At 29.0% G+C, this 27863-nt stretch overlaps 2 protein-coding genes across 2 annotated transcripts; one reads left to right on the top strand and one right to left on the bottom strand.

Annotated features, from left to right (window-relative positions):
• The first annotated feature begins 222 nt into the window (after positions 1 to 222).
• Positions 223 to 3221, top strand: LOC112728472 (gibberellin receptor GID1B). The gene is made up of 2 exons (XM_025778609.3): positions 223 to 903; positions 1640 to 3221. The coding sequence occupies exons 1-2, from the start codon at positions 865 to 867 to the stop codon at positions 2633 to 2635; spliced, it is 1035 nt and encodes a 344-aa protein (XP_025634394.1). The 5' UTR covers positions 223 to 864; the 3' UTR covers positions 2636 to 3221.
• Positions 3222 to 19785: 16564 nt separating this feature from the next.
• On the bottom strand, positions 19786 to 22250 carry LOC112728470 (uncharacterized). The gene is made up of 2 exons (XM_025778608.3): positions 21101 to 22250; positions 19786 to 20507 (listed from the first exon to the last, which is right to left on the bottom strand). The coding sequence occupies exons 1-2, from the start codon at positions 21962 to 21964 to the stop codon at positions 20166 to 20168; spliced, it is 1206 nt and encodes a 401-aa protein (XP_025634393.1). The 5' UTR covers positions 21965 to 22250; the 3' UTR covers positions 19786 to 20165.
• Positions 22251 to 27863: the final 5613 nt, after the last annotated feature.

The raw sequence follows: 27863 nt of genomic DNA, 5'->3' as shown, positions 1-27863 counted from the left end.
AAGAGAAAAAAAATAAAAAACAAATAATTTTCTTAATTTTTTAAATAATTAATACATAAAAATAAATATTTAAATTAATTAAATAATAATAAATAGCCGTTTTCACATTTAAAAGACGTAGCTAACTATTCCATTTTAGTTAGATTTAAAAGTTAAAGTTAATTAAAATATATTAAAATTATAAACACATATTAAACCAAAAATGTACCCGAATAGATACCTGCGGATACGAGTAGTCCTATGAATTTTATTAAATAAAAAAAAATATAAGAATAAAAATATTAAAACAAAAAAAAAGGGAGGGTGGGACCCATATAAATAGTTTAATTCGGCCGCCAGCTTTGTCGCCTCTGTCGTCTCCGTTCATCTCCGTCGTTTCTCTTTGCGTTTGACTCTCTCTCTCTCTCTCTCTCTCTCTCTCTCTCTCCCTTCTTTATCCTTCTCTTCCTTCTCACTCACCCCTCTAACTCTCATCTCTCTCTCTCTCTCTCCACCTTCTTCCTTCATTCCACACACACTCACAACAAACTCTGTCCCTTCCTTTGTTCCTTTTCCTCTCTCTCTAACACAAACACACACAGACATACATATATATACACACACACCAAGCACTTCTCTGATTCCTCTTTCTACCCCCACCCCCATCACCAAAGGAACCCTTTTTATCATCTCTTGTTACCATTCTCATAAAGGGTCCGTGTTACTTATTACTGTGAGAAGATCATCATTCATCACTGTTGCTTTTTCCTTAGCCCTCTCTCTCTCTCTCTCTCTCTGGATTTGTTTTTTTGAAAGTCTCTTTGGCTATTGAGATAAGACAGAGAGAGAGAAAAAAAAAAAAAGAGAAGAAGGAACAAACAAGACATGACTGGCAGCAATGAAGTCAACCTTAATGAATCTAAGGTAATAACATAAACATAGACTTTTTTTTTTAAAACATTTTTGTTCTTAAATTTCTTTTTTAATGAGGCTGGCATTATGTTGTGGTGCATTTCTTTGGGTTTTTGTGTTCTGATTAAGTGATTGGAGGTGTTTTTGGTGATGGGTTTTGGTGTTTGAGGTGGAAATTTCCAATCTTTAGCTTCAATTGCACATAACATGTCTGAGTTGCAGAGTAAATGTTGTTCTTTTGTTTTTGGGTGCAAAGGGGGATTTTATTTTCTAACTATAGGGGTGTTAATGATGATGAAGTTCCTATTAGGATGATTTTTTGTTTTATTGGGGGATGGGGTGTTTGATTTTCTCTCTCTTTCTCTCTCTCCCTCTCTCTCTCTCTTGTACTTTCCATTTCTTCCATGTAGGCCTCTTGTTTCTTGTTCTGGTAAGTGCAAAAATTGAGATTTTGATTTGTTGCCCCAAGTTGAAAACTTTTGTTTTTTCCTTAAGATTTGTGAGTAATATCATTCTGGTGCACCCTCCTTTTACCCCCCCCCCTCTCCCCTTTTCTTTAGTGCTATGATATTTTGATATTTGCAACCCTCTTTTGATGATAATCCCTTGCTTTTGTTTGGGGGGGAGTGTTAAGAGAGTGATCATTGTGAAGTACTGGAGTTCATCTTAGAATTAGTACTTAGTGAAATGGAATATTAAGTTCATACCTAACACTCTTTCAAATTTTTGTGCTGCCTTGATTTTACAGAGGGTTGTTCCACTCAATACATGGGTGCTTATCTCCAATTTCAAGCTGGCTTATAATCTACTAAGGCGTGCAGATGGAACATTCAATCGAGAATTGGACGATTTTCTCGATCGCAAGGTACCTGCCAATACAATTCCTGTTGATGGGGTGTTCTCTTTTGATCATGTTGATAAGAAAACTGGTCTCTTCAACCGGGTTTATCAGCCGGCACCGGAGAATGATGCTAGGTGGGGCATGATAGAGTTGGAGAAGCCCTTGAGCACCACCGAGGTTGTGCCCGTCATAATCTTCTTCCATGGTGGAAGCTTCTCTCATTCATCAGCTAATAGTGCTATCTATGACACTTTCTGTCGCCGCCTTGTCAGCAATTGTAAGGCTGTTGTGGTGTCTGTGAATTACCGGCGATCACCGGAGCATAGGTATCCGTGTGCATATGAAGATGGCTGGGCTGCACTTAAGTGGGTCAAGTCAAGGGTATGGCTTCAAAGTGGAAAGGATTCCAAGGTTCATGTGTACATGGCCGGGGATAGTTCTGGCGGTAACATTGCTCATCATGTGGCAGTGAGGGCTGCCAAGGAAGATGTCGAGATTCTAGGTAACATTCTTCTCCATCCGTTGTTCGGTGGGGAGAAGAGGACGGAGTCAGAGAAGAAACTTGATGGGAAGTACTTCGTGAAGTTGCAAGACCGCGATTGGTATTGGCGAGCCTTCCTTCCTGAAGGCGAAGACAGAGACCATCCGGCTTGTAACCCATTTGGTCCCCGGGGTAAGAGCATCGCAGGACTAAAGTTCCCTAAGAGCCTAGTTTGTGTCGCGGGTTTGGATCTTCTCCAAGATTGGCAATTGGAATATGTTGAAGGCCTCAAGAACAGTGGCCAGAATGTGAAACTTCTTTACCTAAAAGAGGCCACAATTGGATTCTACTTCTTACCAAACAATGATCACTTCTATTGCCTAATGGAGGAGATGAAGAATTTCGTTAATCCTAACTGTTAATATACTACCACCACTTTTAACCTTGCTCTACAGGAGGCCATACATAACTATAAGCCTGACATTTTCACTTTGAGTTTTTCTATTTTTTATTTCCTACTATTTTTGTATCCTACTTTATAGTAGTGGTGTGTAGTTATATATAATTGTGTAGCATTACTCACTGTTATAACATCTATGGTGGTTGGTTCTGCTAAATTCGGGGCTGTTCTGCGGCTCGTGTAGGGTAGCACCGGTTATACCGGAGTTTGGTCGAAACTGCAGGTATCTTCCTACCGAAGGCAATCGCGAAGTACCATAGTTTCGGGTCGTTTGCGGGGTTTCGCTGAATCACCATATACAAGATTACAAGCTTTGCCCCATTTTAACCTTTTCAACCTCAATAACAGGAGGGGAGATCAGAACATAGAAGAACAGGGCTTGGCTGTGATGATCACTTGATAGAAGTGAATACATATCTTTTGTTTGTAGCACTTATTACTGAATTGATTTGGAGCAGCAGAACCCCAAAATCCTGTTATAGAACTTGTGTATGTTATATATATAATTATATATCTATATACATATGTCTCCACTAGAGTTATATAAATGCTTTTCTTTTTTTGTTTGTTTGCATATTTCAGTTTAGATTTCTACTATTGGGGTTAGAATCTAATGTTTGTACTTGTTTCAATGTTGTTGCAAGCTGCTACATAATTCAGATTAAGCTGTTTCTAGTTTGTGACACAAATGTCATAAATCAAATGGTTTAAGCTTGCATTGTTTGTTTGTCCAAAAAGTTGGATTAAATGTTTTAGGGTGAAGATACAAAGATATTATGATGGATAATGGGACAAGACAAAATAGTTGTTTATGTCTTTGATTTATTGGTCTCTCATTCTAGTGGATGAAAATTAATGTATTTTGTTGTAGGCTTTTGGATGAATGGAAAATTAGACCAATTTTATTATAGCAAAAAATCTTTGTTTCTTTCTTTATTTATTCCTTTTATTTGGTGACAGTTACCAAACCGTGGCTATTTATGGCCAACATGAAAAGTAAAAATATTGGCAAGAGTATGATAAAGGGCAAACAAGGCTCAAAACTAGACTAGTAAAGTAAATAACAAAAGTGAAAAATTCCCTATCCCCTATTATGAAGTTTAACTTTTTTTTTTTTTAATTTTTAAAATACAAAACCTATCCTCCAATTTGTGAAGTGACACAAAATCTACTTTCCAATGTGTTTCAGTATTAATTTTTTTTTTTTAAATATGTAAATCAGACTCTCCGATTTATTATTACCTCCATACTAAATTAAAACACACCACTTTTCCAGAACCGAGAATAACACAACGATAATTTTTATATAAAAAAAACAGCTGGAAATTTTTATTTTTATAAGTTTTGAAAGTAAGTTAGTATTTTTATTCTGATCAATTGAATGCTTTTCACATTAATATTATAAAATTAAACTCTAAATTCTAAAAATTAAATCCTAAAATCCTAAAACAAAAACTAATGTCAAACTGATAAAATAAATGATAGAAAACAAGGATAACCCTATTTATATTTTTATGGCAAATCTTCCAAAGCCTTAAGTTTGTCATCTTTAGCATCCTTATCATCATTCATCATCATCATCATCACCAACAAGTTAACAACAAGAACAGTGTGGTAGTATTACAAGATAAAAAAGCAGTGTTGTACTATTGCACAAGTGGTTAAAAAGATGAAAGAGGGCATTGGAATTATTCTCTTTGGTGTTCCCTTCCCCCACCCTCTTTGCACCTTAGTTATAGGTTGAACATAAGATTCGCCTCAAAAAGTTGATACCAAATGTCCAATATGAAAAAAAGGATAAAAGAAAAAAAAAAAAAAAAGAAGAAGAAAAGGGTTTTTGTTGTGTGTGACTAATAATCTTTTTACAAAGGAATAATCAAAGCATAATATAGAATAAATAGAGTACACACTAAAGTGAGGACCATATTTAGGTCCTTGCATTTTCTATATTGTTAAAAAAAAAGGTTATATCATTTAGTGTTTTCTTTTTAAAATATTGTGAATTGATTTTTTTAATTCTAATTATTTTATAAATACAAATATGCATACTTTTTTTAGCTAATACATTTAATTAAAAAAAATCACTTTAAAAATTCAAACTTTAATCTTATTGTAAATGTAAATAAGTCAATACAAATTATATAAAATGTGTAGAACATAGTTTCACTTAAAAAATAGCATGGGAAACTTTTACTAAAAGAATGATTGGCAAGAGTTTTGAATGATGAAAATTTTTTCTCCATCTTTCAACATCAAATTTAATTAATTCGTGGCAACACCTCATTGCTTAATGTGGATAGGTGTATTTGGCACTTAGGAAAACATACAAAAATGAGAATTTGTCATTGTTTTGATGGGGGGAACTCATTTTTATAGTTGTTGGGAATTTTGGATGTATTCTTAGGGGGGGCTACTTTTGGGAACCCACAAACCCTAAAAAAGTCCAATTAATAAATTAAAACCTGTTGGGATTGCTTTAAAGTGTTCAATGGCTACTAAGTGAGTGGTAGGATTCATGAACAGCTAAGCTTGGACAAAGACATGAACCTTGTCTTTTATTGACTTTCTTCCTATGCTTATCTACTATTTTTTCTTAATTTATTCTTGTTTTTTTTTTTTAATTTGTTTTGAGCACTTGACATAACAGAAAATGTATTCAATTAAGATTAAGATGTTTTTGTTTTTTTGTTTGTTTTGATTTGAGAATTGAAAGAAAAATATAGATTCATATATATGATATAAGCTTATCTTAATTTATGGATATCACAACTCAATATGATTTAAATTATTTTATACACTCAATGTAAAATAATAGACTGATATTCATTTAGATATTAGATAGCAAGTAAATAAAAAGTCTTTTCTTAATTAGAAAAAATATTAGGTGTAAAAATTAATTGATTTTATTTATGTAAACGACTTGTTATGCAGATATTTAGTAATCGAAATTTATGACTGATTTGACGATTGCAAACATTTAGAATGGTTGAAATCTAATATCTAAGAGCGAAATCTACTCTTTTTTATAAATATCAGTCTAGTTTTATGTGCAGATTTTGTTTTTGATATTGGAGTAGAAACCGTATTTTTTTAAAATGTGGGTTGATGTGTGTTATTCTCAAGTGTAGAACCGTTTAATTAGATAAACAAAAATTGGACTGTCTGATTTGTGAGAAGTACATAAATCGGACCAAGAGATTTCTGTTTAAAAAAATTAAAAAATTTGAAATATATAAATCGAACCCTCCGATTTGTGTATCTTTCACACTTTTAAAAAACACCAAAAATTACAATGTTAAGGTATATCACTACTTTTACTTCCATATACGAAAAAAAAACCTCTTATGCGTATCAAAATCTTTATTTTGTCAATAAAAAAAAATAGAAAAAACTAACTTTGGAGAATCAATAACAAGTACGAAAAAAAAAATTTACTTATGTGATCAATGTCGGCATATTCTTACATTAACAATTTGTTTACTATTTTGCAATCTTTGTATTTGTAAGGTTAAAAAAACTTATTTCTCAATAGAATTTGATATGAGGAGTTTTGTTTGGACCTTGAGGCTTGATTTTCAACCCCTTTCTTTATGCATATTATTTTGCTTTGCTTTGTGTCTTATTGTGAAATATGTTTAGTAAATTAGCTGTTTATGTCTTTGAAAATATTCCCTAATACGACACTTTGGGGTGTCATTGTCAACAAATGGGGCTTTTCTTTATTGCAACAAGATTATTATTATGGACAAAACCCTCATTTGTTTGGTCGTCGGCAACCTTTCTTATATATATAAAAAATATATATATTTAATAATATTAATAAAAAATATATATATTTAATATTTGACGGGTCATAACTTGTTTTATGCGCCTTCCCACCATCATGATTCTTCTCTTCAGGAGTGTGTGTCATTAGTGGCCCCCCGTTTTTAATTTATACTATTAATTAATGATTAATAATTTATTAATATATGCATTATACTACATAATATTAATATTAATATACTCCAAAATCTAAATCATAGTCCTTGAACACCTAAGTTGGCTAGTTACTTTCAGCTTTCAACGTTCACCTCAAAACCGTTTGCTATAAATGGTTTCAGAAAAAAGTGTGATTCTCATGTGAGCAATTGACAGTTGCATTGAGACATAGTTGCATGATATATATTAAAAAAATAAAAAATTGTATAATGAAAAAAACTTTTGATCACTTCTTCTTTTTTTTTTTTTAAGTAAATTAAAACTGAAAATCTTACTCTTATGTGGTTGATTTAATTGGTATCTATTATTTAGCACCATGGTTATATCCTTCTATTTATAGAAGTATATATTGAAAGATAAAGAGTGAATACCCACCCGACTCCTGATAATTACTTTAAAAGGATAACGAGGTCCTCAAGAAAAAAAAAATACCTAATTCGACCCCTGATTTTTTTTGAGATTGATTAGTCCCCTGTGCAAAAAAAAAATATTGACTTTTTTTGACACAGGGACCTCATTGTCCTTTCAGGGACTGAGTTGAGTTTTTTTTTTGTCAAAAACCTCGTTGTCTTTCGAGATAATTGTCAGGGCTGTTTTAGGTTTTTCTTAGAGATTAAATTACATAATACTTGTGTTTTTATTTTATAAAATGTGTCATTAAACTTTTTTTTTATATATAAATAAGACATTAATTTATTTGACGGGGATAAATAGTTGTATTTAATTAGTCTTTACTTCCAAGATAAGGTTAGGTCAATTGTGATGCAAGCCATGAGGTCAATAAATTCTCATTAATTTGGTCTCTTGTTTTGGGTTGTATTGTTATTAATTAGTACTATTGTTACATTTTTTCAAAGTAAGACCTAGGAAATGTAAAGTGAATTTCCAAGGGATTATTAATGAGCTTATGGACAAAATTAAGAATGGAAAATCAAAATTTTCCTAACTTATGATATTCCTTTGTATATAGACTTTGAAGTTTGAATGATTATAGGTCAATTGGGGCTATGCCATGCCAAATACCCTAGCAGCAAGCAATCCTACTTAATTATATAATTTATGTTAATATTAATTAATTTTTTATTGTAAATTTATTTTTTTTAACTCTTAGTTTTTAGAGAATTTAGGGTTAGAATTTGTGATTTAGAATTTATAGTTTAAAATTTAGGATTTAGAATTTAGGATAAAAAAAATAATTTCAGAAAATTGATTAATATTGGTTAAAAAATTTGGCTTGTAATTGAACTCATATTAAAATTATCTATTGAAACAAAAAAAAATTTATGAAAAAGATTTAACATTATCTAAAAAATATTATCTTATTTTGATAAAATGTTTTTACGATAAATTTGTTATATGAATATTTTTTTGTTTGGAGGATAGAGTAATTTTTTTTTTTTTGGGTGAAGAGTAGTTTTGTCACCATAATTATTTTATATGGGTAATTTTGCTATTTTCTTTTATTTTTAAGTGAAACTCTAAATTTGGTAATAAACAATGCTGTGAGAAAGTTATGGCATCTCATATGACTTGGGTCCTTATATTAATTAAGGAAATGTAATCTCACTTATGAATAGAGTGATTTTTGGAGAATCAATCAATTATCAATTATTAAACAACAATAGAAGCCAAGGGAGCCAACAAAATTCAAACACATACATATTCCAACTTTTTTTAATTTTCCTTCTTTTCAGTTTTCATTACCATAAAAGCAATCAACTTTCTAGTATAATTAACAAAAGGAAAAGAAAAGAGAAATGAAAAATTAAATATAAAAAAAATCATAATCATATAATTAGTACTCATCACTATACATAAAATAAAACGTGGCTAGGGCTCAGAAAGTGTTCACACATGTAAAGTCATATAAGAAGTTAAGAACACACGCATGGACTGACAAAGGCAAAGAAAAAGACTAGTGGAATTAATGTGTCATATAAAACAAACAATGAAAAATACAAAGCATGGCCACAATTATTATTCACTCTTATTTTGTTGGTCTCTAGATTTTTAAAAAAATGATAATTGCTAATAATGTGGAGACCAAGATTGGTGATCACCAAGTGTGGAAAAGATGTAGAGTGAGAAACATTTGTGTTCATTCATTTACATGAAGAAATTTTATTTCATTTTTACTCTCAACTAAATATATCCTAAAAATATATTTCTTTTAAATGTAACCTAAATATTTGATTGGCATATTTGGATTTATTTTTCTAAAATTGTTTGTTTATTATTTACAAAATCAATCTAATCTTATTGGACATTTTGATTCGGTTGATTTTTTCTCTCTCTCTAAAATTAGATATATAATCAACTCTTCTAAAGGAATTAACATAAAAAAATATTAATTTAATTTTGATATACTGTCAGTATAATAATATATATATTTAATTATGTATTATGTTAAAAAAAATACTTATATTTTTATTATTAATTTGATAAAAAAATTAAAAATTACATTCGAAGCTTAATTCTTTAAAATACCAAATCCAATAAAAACATGACACATACCATTACGTATAAAATAAAAAGAAAAAAAGAACCCGTCATTTGCTAATCACAATTAAAAATTACACACACATACACACAAAAACACATTATTCCTTCATTAGAACTTAGCATAACATTTCTAATTAAGGGATGATTGATTAGTCCTTATCAGATCAAAGATTTACCCCATCTATATTTAACTTTATTTCCTGTGCATGTTGCTTTCCTTTCTTTTCTATACATATGCCCTAATATATATGAATTTAATTTTAATATATTGTAAAATAATTTTACACGTACATCTAATTATATAATATCTATTAATAAAAATAATTATTTTTTATATTAATAGAATAAATAGTCATTTAAAATAATAGATGTGATTGTACGATTGTGTAAAACATTTTATGCTGTCAGTACATTACATTAAACTTTCTCTATATATGGAAAAAAAAAAACACAAAGACAAGTTGGTTATGAAGAACAGAGGTAAAAAGATAAAATGATAACAATAATATCAATTGTGGCAGAAAAGACAGAAATATTTAAACAAAAGATAGGTTGTTAATAATTTTTACCCAATTTAGTGTCAAAATCATGGAACAGGGTTTCTTGTCTTGCAATGGATAAAATGGTATTTGGGACCTACTTATCTTGTTCAGTGTTTGTAGCAAAATATAAACTTCCAAAACTGTGTCCATCATTGTGAATACACACAAAATCCATAAATACAAGGAACTTATTTAACTTTTGGAAAAGAGAGAAAAGGAAATTGAAACCACCACACGGTTTGGGGAAAAGGTTTCTTAATTCTTCCCCACACACAAAACATGCATCAATCTTGTTTTATATCCCCCTTCTGCGTATACTTTAAGTTTATGGATTGCCTTTCCCTCATCAAAATCATAATACACGTTTTGAATAAATAAATAAATAAATAATTTTTTTTTTTTGGGATAGGTACCAATTTTAGTGACTAACCAAATCGATTGTTATGTGACGGATCAGATTTTTTTATCACAAAAAGAAATTGGTTACTAAATCAGTCATTGAATTTAACATAAAATTCGAAAGTTAGATTTTAGGAATTTTTGAAAATTTTTGTCACTAAACCGTCGCTAATTTAATGGTAAAATTATTAATTGATTTAGCAACTAACATGAATACTAAGTTCAAAATTAATGGTTGCTTAGTTAGTTATTAATGAGTTAGTCTCTAAATTAGTCACTAATGATTATATTAGTGACCGATTTAGCAACTAACAAAAAAAATAGGTTATAAAATTATTTGTCGCTAATAATAAAATTAGCAATCGATTTAATGATCAATATGAAAATTAATTATAAAAATTGTTCGTCACTAAATTAGTCACATTCTGTGGAAGGACCAAATTGAATAATTACTTGTTTAAAAAGTTGAAAGATTAAAATTATTTGAACCGTAATTAATTATTTGAAAATCAATTTTAATTCAATACTATTTATCTGAAATTCCTTTAACATAATTTGTTTTGTTTGGATTATATTCATATGGAATGAAAGGGAAAAAAAAACTACTTGGGTATAAAAGATGATTATTTATATTATTTAATATGTGGTGTATATTTTAGAATCATTTTAATAAAATCATAACAATGATTAAATAATCAGTTTATGGCTTAATTTCTGCATATAATTATAATAAATTTCCAAAAGTTTCTTAGGCTTCCAACGGATATATTTTTCTAAAACATTTTTTGAGAAGGAAAAAAAAAGGTTGTTCTGCTTCGCCAAATATGCTCCTAATTACTATTAGATTGTCATGTATAAATAAATCTTCTTGCTCAGCTCCACCATGTATTATTATTATTATTATTATTAGGTGTGTTTTTGGCATACAAATCTGTTTGCCACCTTGGGACTAAGTGGATTAGTTTTATGTAATAAGTTTCATATATATATATAAAATCAGAAGTCAATACATTAAAATGTCATGAAGACACCAAAAAAAAAAGGTATATATTAAAATGTCATGCACTCCACTCAATCTTTCATCGAGTCATTTTCAACTAAAGGAAGTGTATGTGTGTGATTTTCTTCTAAAGAAACAATTATATATGCATTAGAAAATTTCCTTAGACTTTTCAAGAAAAGGGTATAAACAAATAAACAATGGCTTGCTTTCAATTCATGGGAAAAAAAAATATCCCCGTTTTGCAGGAAGAGAGAAAACGGGAAGAGGAAAAAATTTTGAATAATGAATCAATTATATGGTTCATAATAAATTAAAATGTAGTGTATGTGGTTGTCTTTTTGTCCTTGTAGCTATTTTTTGATGCGTTGATAAATAAAATTGAGGTAATTAACACTATTTAAAATATGCTCGGATTCAAGACAAAAAAAAAAAGCTTGGATTTAATTTTTTTTAAGGAAAAAATTTACTCACAAATAATAAGAAAAAATCTATAAAAAATAATTAGAAAAAAAAAACACAGCTAAGAAATTTCGCAAAAAGTTATTGAAAGTTTACATATTTTTAAATCTCAATATATTTTTTTGCTTCATATAACATTAGACCTAATATTTTTATTGGTTTGGATAGATACACATATAAAGGAGAGATGAAGATGTTGAGATAGATGAGTGGTCATATGCGATTGGATAAAATAAGGAACGAAGATATAAGGGAGAGAATTGGAGTAGCATCCATTGTGGAAAAGATGGTAGAATCGCGTCTCAGATAGTTTGGACATGTGAGAAGAAGACCGACAGAACATTCAGTCAGGAGGGTGGATGAAATGGAAGATGGATAAGGGGTGAAAGGCAGAGGAAGGCCTAAAAAGACTATCCATGAAATGGTCAAACGAGATCTACATGTAAACAGTTTTTTTGTAGACATGATATATGACAGAGTTCAATAGCATCGTTTAATTCATGTAGCCGACCCCACCTAATAGGACAAGGCTTTGTTGTTGTTGTTGTTGGATATATATGCATATACTCGTTTTATATATAACGACCGAAATTCGAATAGATTACAAATATGGTTAAGTACTTTTTTCGTCCCTAAGGTTTAGGGTGAAAATCAAATTCGTCTCTGATCTTTTTTTGTTATTAAAATCATCCTCAACGTTATTAAATCGTCATTTTTTATTTTTTTTTACTAAATTACCCTTAACAATTAATAAAAATAATATTAAAAAAATAAAAACAAAACCCCCACCTCGGTGTTTCTTCACTGTCTTCCCTCCCCATCCCATTCTTTCTACCATTCTCTTCAAAACCACCTCCTCCCCAACCCCCAATTCTTCTTCTCTCCCTTTCTATCACCCTACCGTCTTCGTCCCCGCCTCCTTCTCTATCTTCTTCCTCTCTATCACCAACCTCAACCCTTCCTCATCTCCACCACGACCACTCCCTTTCTCTCGATCTGTTCCTATCCTCAACCACAGCTACGACAAAGTTGGTGCGATGGAGAAGGAGTTGGAGCAGTCGCGATCGCCGCAAGGGCGGCGGAGCTTGAGACAAAGTTGGCGAGGCTCCAACATGACTCCATATCGGATATGAGCGCCGCCGAGGAGACGATGACTGAGGCTGCTGAGCTCAAAATGCTGCTATCGGAGATGGAATCCAAGGTGGAATTGTTGGAGCGAGAAGTTGAATTCCTAAAGAAGGACAAATCTGAGAGTGAAGAGAAAATTAGGAATTTGGAAAAGAAAATTAGGGCCCTGGAGAAAAAAGAACTCAGATATGGAGGAGTGGGTTAAGCAGAAACTGAGCTTGCAGGAGGAACTGAAGACGTCTGAGGAGAGAGAAAAGAGCTTGGAATTGTTTGTTGCTCAGTTGAAGGAAAAAGCAGGGGTGGCTAAGAATGTGATCAGAGAACTGAATCAGAAGGTTGATACTGTGAATGGTGGAGTGAATGGAAATGGGGTTATAGCTAGAGATGGGAAAGGGGTGAAGGGTTTGAATATTCAATGGCCTATGGTGGTAGTTGGTTCTACTGTTGTTGTAGCTGCTGCTGTGATCTGTGTCTTCTATAAAAAACGTAGGTGAGAAGAAAAAGGATTAGAATTTGAATGATGCAGGAGGGTTCTAGAGGTTAGGTTTTATGTTACTAGGGTTCATGTTTACAAAAAAAAATGTTTTAATTTTGGTTGATCTATGAAAATAATAACGATGATGGTTTCTTATATAGCTTAATGTTTAACAAACTTGTGAATTTTGATTTCTTGTTAAAAAGTTGGAATACTTGTTGGTTGTTTGCACTTTCTTCTGAGGAATTAAAACAGAATTTTGTGTGTTGAGTTTGCTCACTGCTTGACCTTGATGATAAATTTAATTTGATAACCCTGTTACTGATTCACTACAAAAAAATTTCTTGATGCTAAATTTTGTGCTTTGATTTTTTTTTTTTTTCTGTTGTAAATCATTTTGATAAAGATGATGGTGAGGGTGAGGGTGAGGGGTGAGGGGTATTTTTTTATTTTTGTTTAAGGGTAAAATTGTCCAAAAAATATTATTTATGGACAAAAAGACGATTTTATAACGTTTTGTAACGTTAATGATGATTTTAATAACAAAAAAAAGTCAGAGACGAATTTGATTTTCACCCCAGACCTTAATAGCGAAAAAAAGTACTTAACTTTTACAAATACATATAAACTAAAAATCTAAAATCTATCTTATTGTCACTTATTGAGATATATTTGATGGTTTTTGAAGATCTAAAAATAAAATGTGTATAATATGAACACACTTGATCTAGTTATATCACAATGAGATAAAGAAATTAAAAGAAAATACTTTAAGTGTTAAAGTAAGAATTATAATAAAATTTAAGAGTGATAGAATGTCTATCGATATAAAAATCAAATATTTAGATGTTAAAAATATTATTTTTAATCTTATTTAAACATAATTAAATATAAAACTAATTCACACTAAGAAAAGGCGTAATTTTGCAGTTTTATTTCAAATTTGCTATTATTATAAAAAAATAATATTATTACTCTTATTTTTAATAATACCACTTCACACATAACTTTTTCATCATATGTTTGTTTAAATTAAAAAAATATATTATTAAAGTTAACAAGGACAATATTCATGGTCTATTATTATTATTATTATTATTATTATTATTATTATTATTATCTACGATATTTTTTAATTTAATAAGTAGTTAGTGATTTATTTATCACAAATTTTAATTTTATTTAAAGATTTTCGTCAAAAATATAAATTTTATTTAAGAGGATGTTGATAGTTAATTAATTATTATATATATTAAATAAAATTTAAATACCTAACACTTATTTAAATGAACAAATAGATTGATTATTCAACTAACTCAAGTTGGTTTTATGTATGTAATTATTATTACTATTAATATTACTATTTTGACTGTCATATGATATACTATATGTAGATAGATGGTTGCAATAAAAGGAATTAATTGTAGCTAGATGGAAGTAGTAATAGAGATGTCCCACAAAATATAAGAAGTCTTTATTAGTGCATGGTGATCAAATGTGAATTTACCAGCTATATAAAACAAAATGCATTCATTCCACCGTCACTCCCTATATAGAGTTACAGCCAGTTCATGATTATTATTTCCACAATAGCCTAATTGCCCAACATGACATTATTTATTTATCATGTGTCGCATTTTTTATTATGTTATTTATTTTATGAATTATGTATTATATAAACTCTTATATTAACTTATTAGTTTTTGCATACTCTATTTTTCTTGATTTGATGTAAATAAAATAGTAAAATTTTGGAAATAGAGATATAGTGTCATAAATAATAATAATAATAATAATAATAATAATAATAATAATAAACTTAGGTTGGTTGAGTAATCTATTTATTCATCCGTCACTTAAACAAGTGTCTGAGGTTTGAATATTGTCTTATACATATAGTAATTTATTAGTCAATAACAAACTCTTAAATAGAGCTTAAATTCGTGACAGATTAGTTTTTAACTTGTTGGGTTAAGAGATACCGTGAGTAATTAAAAAAATAATATAGTACATCTCTTGAAAACAGACTAAGACTCATTTTCTTTTAGTGGAAATTGATAAACAATAATATTTTTTTTAATATTTTTTAATTTGATAAGGCTAAGAGTAATATATTAAAAGAAATATATTTTTGGTCAGTTCCAAGTTCTAATGTTTTTTTGGGGAGTTTAAGCTTCCACTTGTACCATAAAGAGGAGTTAATTAGCATATTGGGCCTGTTTGTATAGTGGATATCCTAAACACTGTAATGCCTTAAGCTTTTTATTTTTGTGGCTTAAGTCCAAAATGTATTTCATCCAAAAACCCCAAAATTAATGTAACAGATGGGTAAACATTTGGTTCTTTCGGTTGTCGGGTTCTGTTTATTTGGGCCTAGGCCATGACCTAAAGAATGGGTAAACATTTGGTTGGGTCCTATGTATGAAAAGAATTTGAGATAGGATACTTGTGCCTTCTATTCTTTCTAGTATTGAGATTGAAAATTGAGATTGAGTATTTTTTTAATTAGGATAAAAAAAAGTATCACTTTTATCTGAATTTTAGATGTTTAAATTTTATAAATTTTGATTTTTTTTTCTGGAAATGTATAATAAGAAATAAACAAAAATAAATTATTAAAAAAACATCATTTTGAATGTTAATTATACCTGGATTACAGATATTTAAATTTTAAAAGTTTTGGATATTTTTTTGGAAATGTCCAATTAAAAATAAATAAAAACAGACTATTAAAAATGAATGCATTATTTCAAATGTTTTTTATACTTATGTTTCAGATGTTTAAATTTTAGAAGTTTCAAATATTTTTTTGGAAATATATATTAAAAAGTAAATGAAAACAAATAATATCTTTAGATTTTGAATGTTTAAATTTTAAAAATTTAAGATATTCTTTTTTTTATAATTTTAGATGTCTCGTTCTATTAAGTTTTAGATATTCCTTTCTATAATATTGGATTTTTTTTAATTAAATTTTGGATTTTTTTTATAATTTTAAAATTTTCTTATTCAACATTTTATTATAAAGTTGACGGATTTGTTGAAATGTTGGCTAGAAAAGATGTTGGGTAATTAGACTTTTTCTTCAGGTTTAATTATTCTGTTGGTCTCTATAGTTTCACGAAATTTTCAATTAAATTCCTATACTTTTTTTCTTTTTAATTGAGTCCTTGTACCAATTTTTTTTTAATTGGGTCCCTACACTTTTTTTTCCCTTTTATTTAGGTCCCTATACTAATTCTTTTTTTTAGTTGGGTCCCTATAAAATTAAGCCAATTACTACTAAGAGAGACTTAATTGAAAAAAAAATTAGTGTAGGGACTCAATTAAAAAAAAAATATAGGGACCTAATTGAAAATTTTACGAAATTATAGGGACCAATAGAGTAATTAAACCTTTATTTTAATAGATACTATCGTCTTCTATAGCAAATTCTGTTAATTTATTTTGACAAGATAGCATTACTTATGTTTACTTTACATATTAAAGTAATGATATATTTTGTGGTAGTTGATGTGTTGCTACAAAATATTCTCTGCCTTTGGATAAATGTTTAAGCTTCTATTTTAGAAATCAGTCATTCCAAGATGTGTATGTATATATTATTAACCTTATGGTGGTGGAAGTCTTGAGAATCTATACTATTTAGTTCTCATCATTTTGCATTTGTCTTTATGATTGATAGTATCATATTCTTTGTCATCAAGCATGATTTTGATAAGCCTTATAAAAGGATTAGGTAGTTATCTAACCATAAGAGATAAATATAATTTATTTATTTATTTATTCTTGGCTAAATAAAAAGGGAGAAACTCTCACAATTAATGGCTAGAGAATTGTTTCTTCTAAAGGGATTCCAAAGGTGCTACTTCAACATTTTGGAAAGGAAAAAAACCTACTATTTATATAATTAAAATTTTAGATTCAACCTTTTTTTTGGCTCATCATATATATACATATTAAAGAAATGAAAAATGTTAATTTCATATGATTGTTTTACATTAAATCTCATGTCTTTAATTAATAATTGTGTATTAACAACAACAAAACTGCCCATGATAAAATCATACAAAATTTTCACATAACAAAATAAAATTGATCTCCGTGTAATGTAATCTAGAAATGCACTTTAAGAAAGCAGCAACAACTGGAGATGACAAAGACAAAACAAATGTGTCAGATACATAAGCAATGGTCTTTGGTTTTGTTACCTAATATCTATTTATCTCTCTCTATCCCCACTACTTTCCTTTTCATCTTCCATTCCATGTGCCTCATATGCAAAAGCAATAAATGTCATCCAACCTTATATACCTAATCACATTTCTCTTTTACCACAATTGATTTTTTTTCTATAGATGTTCTATTTTAGCCACACATAGAAGTAGAAAGAAAAAAAGAGACATGTCCTAATGAGTGAAGTGTGTTAGTTGCATCATTTTCCATTGAAATGTGTTGCACCTCGTGCTTATTAAAAGCTACAACAAATGTTAAAAAAGCTGAGAAACGAACGGTAAATTCTAGCTAGCAACCACCAACAAGGAAAGAAAGATGAAAAAATTGCAATCATTTGTTAAACTATTCTTCTATAAAAGTAAGCAAAACTTACACTTTTTTGTTTTTGATATTGGAATGGTAATGTTTTTTTTTTTTAAATGTGATATGTTAGAGTGTTATTCTCAAATGTGAAACCGTTTAATTAAAAAAAAAGTAGAAATTAGACCGTCCGATTTGTTAGAAGTACAGAAATCGGACCCGTCCGATTTGTGAAAAGTACACAAATCAGACGGTCTGATTTGTGTTAAGAAAAATTAAAAAAATTTGAAGTACAGAAATCGGACGGTCCAATTTATGTACTCCAAATTTTTTTAATTTTTTAAATACAAATCGGATGGTCCAACTTGTGTACCTCCTACAATTTTAAAAAATACCAGAAATTATCATGTTAAGATATATCATTCATATAATTTTCATATCTAAATTTTTTAGCCCAAAACTTAATGCTACAAAAATATGCATAATCATTATTTTTTTAGTTTGTAAATTCTATACATTATTATAAATAAAAAGATAAGTGGTTATGCATATTTTTGCATTGATACTAACAAATTATTCCTATTCACTATGGATCACCCTGGGGCTTCTATCATGCATGACCCAACAAGCATTCATGTATGGAAAAGGGCGTCCCCTTTTATCGCATACGATAATACTAGAAAGAAAAAAAAAATTTATTTTATTTAATATTTATTTATTATAAAATACATTAAATAAAGACAAAAATAATAAATTTTAACAATTTTTTACTAATATTTTTTTTATTGCTAAATATTTTCGTACCCAAAATTATTGCTAATAGTTCCTTAGAATTGGAAATAAAAAATGTGTTAAATAAGAAACAAATGTTACTGCCATATTATAGTCAAATAGCCGAGATTAATGTGAGAAAAGAAGATTAAGCATTATAACAATGATACTAGATATCCACATAAATATTGGAGAACAACAAAAAATATTGGATAAAATCTATTTTAATTTCTAATGTTTAAAAAAAATTTTTAAAATATTTTTACCATTTAATTTGTTTTAATTTTTTCTTTCAAAAATACCCCTCATCGTTTTTACCTCCATCTCTGCTTCGTGCTCTGCTCTCGTGTGGTTGAGAAGGGGAGGCAGTGTCGCTGTTTGAGAAGTTTTAAAAGTAATTTTTTTGAGTTTTTAACTTATAAAAAATAGTAGTATTAATATTTGGTACAATTTTTAAAATTAAATTGGAGCTTTTTAAGAAGCTATTAGGAACTTATAAAGAAGTTAAAATAAATGACTTTTCTCATAATACTACTACTTTTTATTACATTTTTATAAAATAAGCACTTTAAACTAAAAACCCAAACGCAAAATAACTTATTTATAAGTTACTTTTAATATAGTCATTTATTGCTTAAGTTATTTTTTTAAAAGTAGTTTAATTAAATTGTTTTCCCAAATTAGATCTAAATTGAAAAGAGAAAAAAGGTTGACTTAACAGTTTTAACTGTTAAAAAGTTAATAATAGGAGTATTTTTAGAATTTATTAAAAATATTAAAGAAAACATCAAAACAAATTAAATATTAAGATATTTTAAAGACTTTTTCAAAATATTATAGACAAAGTTTAATTACTTTGTTGGTCCTATAGTTTCGCAAAATTTTCAATTAGATCCCTATACTTTTTTTTCTTTTAATTGGGTCCTTGCACTAATTTTTTTTTTTCAATTAGGTCCCTCTTAGCAGTAATTTTTATAAGGACCTAACTAAAAAAAAATTTGGTGTAAGGACTCAAATAAAAGGAAAAAAAAGTGTAGCGACCCAATTAAAAAAAAAAATTAGTGCAAGAACGCAGTTGAAAGGAAAAAAAGTACAAAGACCTAATTAAAATTCCACGAAACTATAGAGACCAACGGAGTAATTAAACCTATAATCTAACCATTAATAAGTATTGGCAGGACATATAATCATCAAGCAAACCTTAGACTATTATTACTTGGGTCAACTACCTAGACTAAACAAAATAACAGAAAGGAAATAGTTTTACATAGCATATTAGGTTTCAAACTAACTACATAGATCAAGATAAAAAAAAAGAAGCAAAAAAGGTTAAGCACTAACATAATAATGTTGCTTTGTTCTGCCTAATGCATCATATTACATTAATAGCATCATAAGATATATATATATATATATACTCCAGCAAAATAGCTACACTTTTCTAACTATTCACAGCCATCTTAATCTTATTCATCCTATATATTCCCCATAACTACCACAAAATTAAATAATAATGAATCAAAAAGCAAGAATAATAAGAGAAAAAAAAATGAACATTAGAAACAAAAGATTAAAATTAATAATTATTATGAAACAAAAAAGGAAAACAAAAACCTATATGAGAGATTTTCATTGCAAGATTGCTCCAAATCTTGATGAGGATGGATTTGATTTAATTCATGAACTTCATTCTTGTTCATCCTTTCAGTTGGTTACACTGAGCAATAGGCCTTGTCTTCTCTTTCCCAGCCCTCAAGGGACATGGAGTCTCTACGGGAGGGACCATGCAGTTATACTGAAGACACAGTGAACTCCTTAGAGGAATCACCGCCGTTGGACTAATCTCAATTCCAGTCAGGTAGTTATGCTGCAAATACAGTATCTGAATGCTCGAGTCCAATAACCGGTTCACGAAGCTAGCAGGAACTCGCCCTGTGAACCGGTTATTGTTCAAGTATAGGTTCTGAACCGATGCGAGCATCGGCGATATTTGACCATAAAATCGGTTGTAGCTTAGATCAACCGTTGCAATTGATACCTGAGGCAAATACATTGATTTAAGAATATATTAAATATTCATAACATAACAAATAATTAAGTTCTCAGTGAATATAATGAATGATTAATAATGTAGGAAACATTTCAGGTATTCTAGGATACTCACGTTCTAATTATTTTAGTTGTTTGATCTCAATTATAAAATATATATAATATATATTAATTAAAATCAACAGCAAAAACCAGTAAAACATCGATATCTTTGGAATATTTGAAACAAAATTCACCATCATACATAGTTTATCACATTTTTTTAAACAAATTTTACATTTGAGAATTGAAGTACAAATAATTGTAAGTTTCAGTAAATGTGTTGAATAATTAAATAGTATATATGATGTAAATTCACTACTTCTATAACTGAATTTCAGAGTCATACCTAGTTTTTTACATTTTTTTTACCAATTAAGTTAACTATCATTCCAATTTATTCGTATACATTGCACGATACAAATAATATTACTACTGAATTTAAGGAAATATACAATCTTTTTCTATGCAAATTGTTTCAAAGAACTTAACATTATAATTTATAAGCTATTCTTTAACTACGAGAAGCTATTGCAAACTTACCTGATCCAATGGCCTAACCGGACCAGAGAACTGGTTCCTCTCCAATTGTAGGTTCGTTAAAGGGAATGAGAAGATACTTCCGGGAATTGGCCCCGTGAACCGGTTCAGGCTCAGGTCAAGGTAATTGAGCTGTTCCAACCGGTTCAGAAGCTGGTCCACCGGACCGGTCAACTGGTTCCACGCCAGTGACAAATACAGCATAGAAGGAGGAAAATGGTTTGGTCCAAGCGAACCTGATAGAGCATTGTGCTTCAAATCAACCCGGGATAGGGTTTTTGACTCGAACCGGGGAATCGAACCGGTTAGCTTGTTGTGGCATAGCATGAGATTAGTAAGCTCCGGCAAAGATCCGATCGCCGGAGGAATTACTCCGGCGAGCTGGTTAAAGCTGAGATCAACGGTCCTTAACAGCCGGAGACCACCCAACCCTGACGGAATCTCGCCGGAGATGAAATTCCGGCTGATTCCAAGAAACCTCAAGTTCTTCAAGTCGGAAATTGACTCCGGCAATCTACCGTAGATTCTCCCGGGAACGACAGTAAACTCGGCGAGCGAAGAGAGTTTCCCAATCGCCCGGTCTATCCGACCGGTAAGACCGGGCGAGCCGGCTCTGGGGTCGCCAAGGTTAAGAGAAACAACCCTGTCCGAATCACAGAAGACGCCGGAGAAGTTGCAGGGATCGGAAGTGAAGTCCCAATCGGAGAAAAAGGTTGAACCTGGCATGTCTTGGAGACTCTTCCGAATGGATTGAAGAGCTAAGAAATCAATTGGGTCCAAAATGGCATGCACGTTGAGAATCAGAATAAAGTGAATGTGAAGAGAACAAAGCAGAAAGAGAGGAATAGCGGTCTTTCGCCTCGCCATTGAAGAAACCAAGCTTAAAGTCTTCAACTTTCAATGGCGGAACAAAAATCAGCATGAAATAGATAAAAGGGTTATATATATATAGAGAGAGAGAGAGATTAGGCTTGGAAGAGAAGCAATAGGTGAATGTGAATATTGAGTTATGGTTTTTCTTCTTATGACTACTTTTCGTTTTGGCTTCTGAGAGAAGAGTGGTTCCGGCTATGGCTACGGCTATGTGAGAGAGAGAGTGAGAGTGAAGCAGAAACAGAGGAAGCTACTTTTTACTTTGGGTGTACGAAGTAACACAGTAGTTGTCTTTGGTGGCAAAAAATAATAATAAAATAATATAATATTGCTTTAACTATTTTTCCTTTCTTGGGAAGTGGTATGCGTCAAACGGTTGTCCGAGCCTACTTGGCATCCGAACCTTAGCCTCGGCTGAGACATGTCATCAGGCTTTGCAAGTATTGAAAGCGTTGTAGAAAAAGAATGAAAAATGATTATCATAGCTGTTAATAATAATATATCACTATTATCGGCATTTTCTTTTGGTTTGTTTCTTGGACATTCTCAAACTACTTTCATGCATCTAGTTCACTCCAATACTCCAATGTGTTACTAATTATTATCATTATTTTTAACAATTTAATTTTAATATATTAATAGTATATAATATTATATAATTATATTTATTTTTTTAGATAATTATTAATATTGTCTATAAAAATAATAGTTATTTATAATGTAATATTATGTAATTGAATATACGTATAAAATTATTTTATATTAATAATATATTAAAATTAAATTTATTTTTAAAAACAATAAATATTCTTTAGATCAGATAAACTTAAATATAGACTAGGATAAAATACTTTATGTTATATTCTTGATTATATATATTGTTGTCATATATTTTTATACTTGTTACCTCGAGTTAAATGCTGCTAATACATTATATAGAACATATCAAAATCAACTTCTTCATTTTAAATTTAATCTGAAAATTTAACACTATATGCATGATTATTAATTAAGACTAATAATTCAAGATTAATAATTGATATTTTTCACCTAAAGAAATTAAATACTTTGTTATCAAATGTTGGGGGAAACAAAATAAATGGACATTATCACATGTCTTTATCCATAGGGTAGCAGAAAGAGGACAGGAAAATCTTGTTTTTGTCAACTAATAAAATAACTGTTAATTGTTCACATGTATGTAACCAAATCTTATATATACATATTACATTTATTAACAAACAAATAACTAATTATGATAAACGTTTGAAGAAGACACCAAGTGAGCCAAAAGCATGGTACAAAATAAATATCCAAATCTCTAAACAACAAATAAAGGGTGAGAGAGATAGTGAAGGGAGTGAATGACAGCTAAGATACATTCATGTTGAAGTTCATAATAGAAAAAATTGGCAGCATTAGGACTGAACTAGATGCTCTTTCTCACCTTGGAGTTCAATGCAAGCTTATAATATTGAGAGGGTTACTATTTTTCTATTTCTTTTCTTAAAAAAATAAAATAAAAAATATTTACATATATAATACACTTGAATTATTGGTTTATAAGTCCCACTATTGATATAATTTATAATATGACACAATAACGTCATTTGATACATATAGCTAATAATTTTATCTAATATAATAAAACTTTGTTGTTATTGTTATTTTGTTATTAGTATACTTAAATTATTTATTATTTTTTTAATAGTATAAATTTTAATATAATTTTATATTAATTTATTTAAATTTACAATCTTAAATTATTTATGAAGATATATTATAAATTTATAAGACTAACACTATTTATTTATTTTTTTCATTATTTCGTTATCAATGTATTTTTATCACTTATATTAAGGGAAAAAAAGTTCAAATACACTAGTAGAGTGTGTGTAATGACTAAAATTACTAATAAATATAAATGAAAATTTGCAAATTTCTAAACTTTTCTCTTATTTTAATGAATATTAGAAAGACAAAAAAAAAGTTAAAATTTGCTTTATATAGTATTTATTAACTATTACAATAATAAATAAATATTAAAAAATAAGTTATGGTTGTTTTTAATTAATTCTTTTTGAGAAAAGAACAAATCGATTCCTAACTTTTTAGTCCGCAGACATTTAAATTCCTAAAGATTTAAAAATATATATAAGTATCTGACATCTTCAAAACATGAATACATTGATTTTTGGTTCTAAATTGTCTCATTTTAAAAACTTTTTCACTTATGCATCTTATCAACTAGGTCAGTACAACAAAAATTTCGTTTGATTTTTTTGTTGGGTCTGACAGACTCAAGTGAACATGAGGGATCGATATACCCAAATTTTGAAAATGTCGTAACTTAAATATATTTTTTAATTTTTGAAAATTTAAATGTCCACAGATAAAAAAATTAAGAACCTATTTATTATTTTTTCATTTTTTTGTTATCAAATATTTTTGTATTTTAACCTATCACTCTCAAATTAAATTTGGTCTATTAAAAATTTCTTGTATGTAATTTAATAATTTCTTTTGAAAACAATTATTATGAATGTAAACTCAACCTCACACTCAACTCATACTCACATCATCACATACATGATGCATATTTGTGTGTGTGATACATATGAGTTATGTTATTATTTAATTTTGGTATGTAATCTGTCCTATATCTCTAAATATCACAATAATAAATGATTTTAATTCTATTTTAAGTTATCATGTTTCAATACTTTGCCAATTTTCCATATCAACCAAAGGGTTTGATATAAAACCTGAATGCATAATATTTGTTCCATTAATAGTGTAATAAGTGATTGTGATTCATAACAATATACTTCGCCCATTTCAGTTTCAACATATATAAATGTCTACCTAGTAGTAAGTATAGTAACTCATAAATACATAGCAGCTACTACTACTCTAATCATTGAAGGTTTTTTTGGGTAAAAATTAAATCATTTTTGAGATTTATACATATGCTTGGAGCAAAAGTTACACTGCTGTAAAATCAAGCTATGATTTCAAGATTTATTCTTTATTTACTTTTTCTATATCTAATAAGCCTATTTGTTAGTATGTATAGTTTGTTCTGATTTTTGTGCCAAAATCAAATAGCATTGAAAACTCGAAGGTAAGATATAAAGCAAATTAGCACAAATTGAAGAGAAGTGACAATAAAACAATTAATTTATATCAAAACAAAAAGAATAAAAGTATTGAATAATATACAACCTAGCTATAGATACATACATATACATTTAAGGAGTCACCAAAAAAATACATACATTTAAGGGTAAAATAATAATTAGTTCCACAAAGATTTTGATTTCAAAATAATTAGTTCTTAAAAACAAAAAAAAAAGTAGTAATTTGATCTTTTACAATAGCAAACCGTAGACACATTATGTTTTTCTATCAATTCATTACATAAAATTTAACGATAATGCATGTTTGTACTGTTAACTATTGTGACATATTTATTTATAAAAGATTGTTACGTAAAAAACAAAATTTTGAAACGAAAATTCGCCTATGTTAACAGAATTCATGATAAATTGAGAATAGTTAATTAAAAGATAAATTGGTATATATACATGTGTGAGTGAGTGATAGAATAATGGTTGTGAGTTTGGTCCCAAACCGAAAAGATATAGAAAAGCAAAGAGGCATAGTGCATGCATGCCTTATGACTAGTTGACTACCACTCCAATAAACCACCCACGCACATACCTTTATATAATGGCAATGGGGACGCAATAACTAACAAAAATACTCATTGCTATCCAATCTTACACAATACACATAATGGGGAGACATTAGAATGGTGCAAACACTTGCTAGATACTATAAATAAATTAAAGGTAATAACATAAGGGTTTTGCTAGGTCAAAATTGTGGCTAATTTTTTAAAATAACCTAAATCATGAACTAGGTTAACTAGTAAAGATATATGCAAAAGACTTTATTTATTTATTTATTTATTGCATACATTGGATGTGATATAATACTTTATTTATAGTGTTTGATTGAGAGATCATAGGAAAAAAAGGATAAAACACAGAAAACCAAATATATGTATTTATATCTACAAATATAATTAAGTTGTTTTGGATAAATAAGTCAATAAAAAATGTTACAAAATTAATAAAAATATCTACATAATGAACTAAATTATACATATCTATTTTCAAAAGCAAAAATTCTTTATGTTTAATAAAATCCCCATAATCCTAATTGAAAAAATGACCTTGTCATGAGGGAAGTTGGGGGAGGATTATTATTACACCGAACTATAGCCACCAAAAGGACCAACTTTTTCTGTTTATTACTCAAGCTTCAATTTATGGAGTTTGAGGTGGTAGCTCTAAAAACTTGGTGCATGTGTTATTAGTACTATATCTCTATGTTGTATTCATTCTTTGTGTCTATGAATGCAACTTTCTTGTGTTGTCCTTTTCATCCACCTATACATGTGCAATCAATCAATGATTATAAGGTTCTTTCCCCCTCAAAATTTAACCATTTTATTAGTGATACTTAATAATAAGAGTGTCTAGGCAACCAAGACTTGTTTAGTTAATACTTAATATATTATATATATAGCAAGCAAACTCATTTTTATTTTCTCCATTCAAAGAAAAAGAGAGATAAAACATATGTGCATGACTATGACTATAAAATTATTGGTTGTGTAGCATGATTTATAATCTATTAATTAAAGTAATTTTTTTAGGCTATTTTTTGAAGAAAGACCGAAATTGAACGACAGAGATTGAATTAAGTTTTTATATTATATTTAGTGTAAAATATATTAAACTGACTTATATCTCAATATTAAGTTTAGTATAAGATAAATATGAAAATTGAGAAATAGATTTAAAATTTAAAAAGTTAAATGAGAATATTTAAAAAATATATTATAAAAGTTTTAATTTTCATCCCTAAAAATTTCAATTTCGGTGTCTCCTATTTTTTTAGAAATACTAAATACACTGAAATTTTAATTCTAATCTCTAATCATCAAACACAATATTCAGTCATAGTCCTAAGAAATAAACATAGAACTCGGTCTCTCTTATCTTTTGTATTCCTGATTCACTTTCTTTTAAGAGAAATGTTAGGGGACCATTTTTATGATTTGTAGTAATCAATTAACTATCATTAATATTTTTAATGGTATGAAATTTCATCTAATGACATGAGATTATTCATTTCTCTTTTACTGATTAAGTACTGGCCAAATTTTAATAAAAATATTGGCCCTCACTACAACATTTTTAAGTTGAGGCAACATTTAATAAGTGTTGTCTAAAGGCTGATAAAAGGTTGCTTTTGATCTATGGCAACACTTTTTGACCTAAGACAACGTTTTTGGGTGGCGTTGCATATGCAGCCGTTGCCTTAGATCAAGGCAACACTTTTTTGCTTCAAAAGCAACGCTTTTGAGGACAACACCTGGTAAGTGTTGCCTTTGGTTGAAAAACAACAACACTTCAAAGGTGTGTTTGAGACAACACTTTTGCAGTGTTGTCTTTTCTCTTATATTTTGGCCACTACTAAAAAGTGTTGTCTATTTGCAATAAAATACAACCCTTTTACGAGTTGCTTATAAATTTGAATTTGCAATTCTTTGAAGTGTTGCCTTTTCTTTTGGATATGCAACCTATACAAGTGTTGCTTTTTCTTTTGGATATGCAACCATACAAGTGTTGTCTAATATTCAAAATATGCAACTAATAAGAGAGTTGCCTTTTGAGCAAAAATAAAAGTTATTTTTGTAATAAAAATACAAAAAAAATAAAATTTACAATAAAATTTTTTGTTCATACATATGTAATTATTTTAATTAATAAATAAATTTATGCACAACAGAAAAAATTTATAAAAGAGACAAAATAAC

The sequence above is a fragment of the Arachis hypogaea genome, chromosome 12, assembly GCF_003086295.3.
Source record: "Arachis hypogaea cultivar Tifrunner chromosome 12, arahy.Tifrunner.gnm2.J5K5, whole genome shotgun sequence".
Taxonomy (NCBI): domain Eukaryota; kingdom Viridiplantae; phylum Streptophyta; class Magnoliopsida; order Fabales; family Fabaceae; genus Arachis; species Arachis hypogaea.
This window is presented reverse-complemented; position numbering and strand designations above follow the sequence as displayed.

Bases quoted from the DNA above. Each gene is read 5' to 3' on its own strand.
- LOC112728470 (XM_025778608.3), bottom strand. From the start codon at position 21,964: ATGGCGAGGCGAAAGACCGCTATTCCTCTCTTTCTGCTTTGTTCTCTT. The intron at 20,508-21,100 runs GTAAGTTTGCAA...TATTTGCCTCAG, and splicing joins CGGTTAGGCCATTGGATCAG to GTATCAATTGCAACGGTTGA.
- LOC112728472 (XM_025778609.3), top strand. From the start codon at position 865: ATGACTGGCAGCAATGAAGTCAACCTTAATGAATCTAAG. The intron at 904-1,639 runs GTAATAACATAA...TTGATTTTACAG, and splicing joins TCAACCTTAATGAATCTAAG to AGGGTTGTTCCACTCAATAC.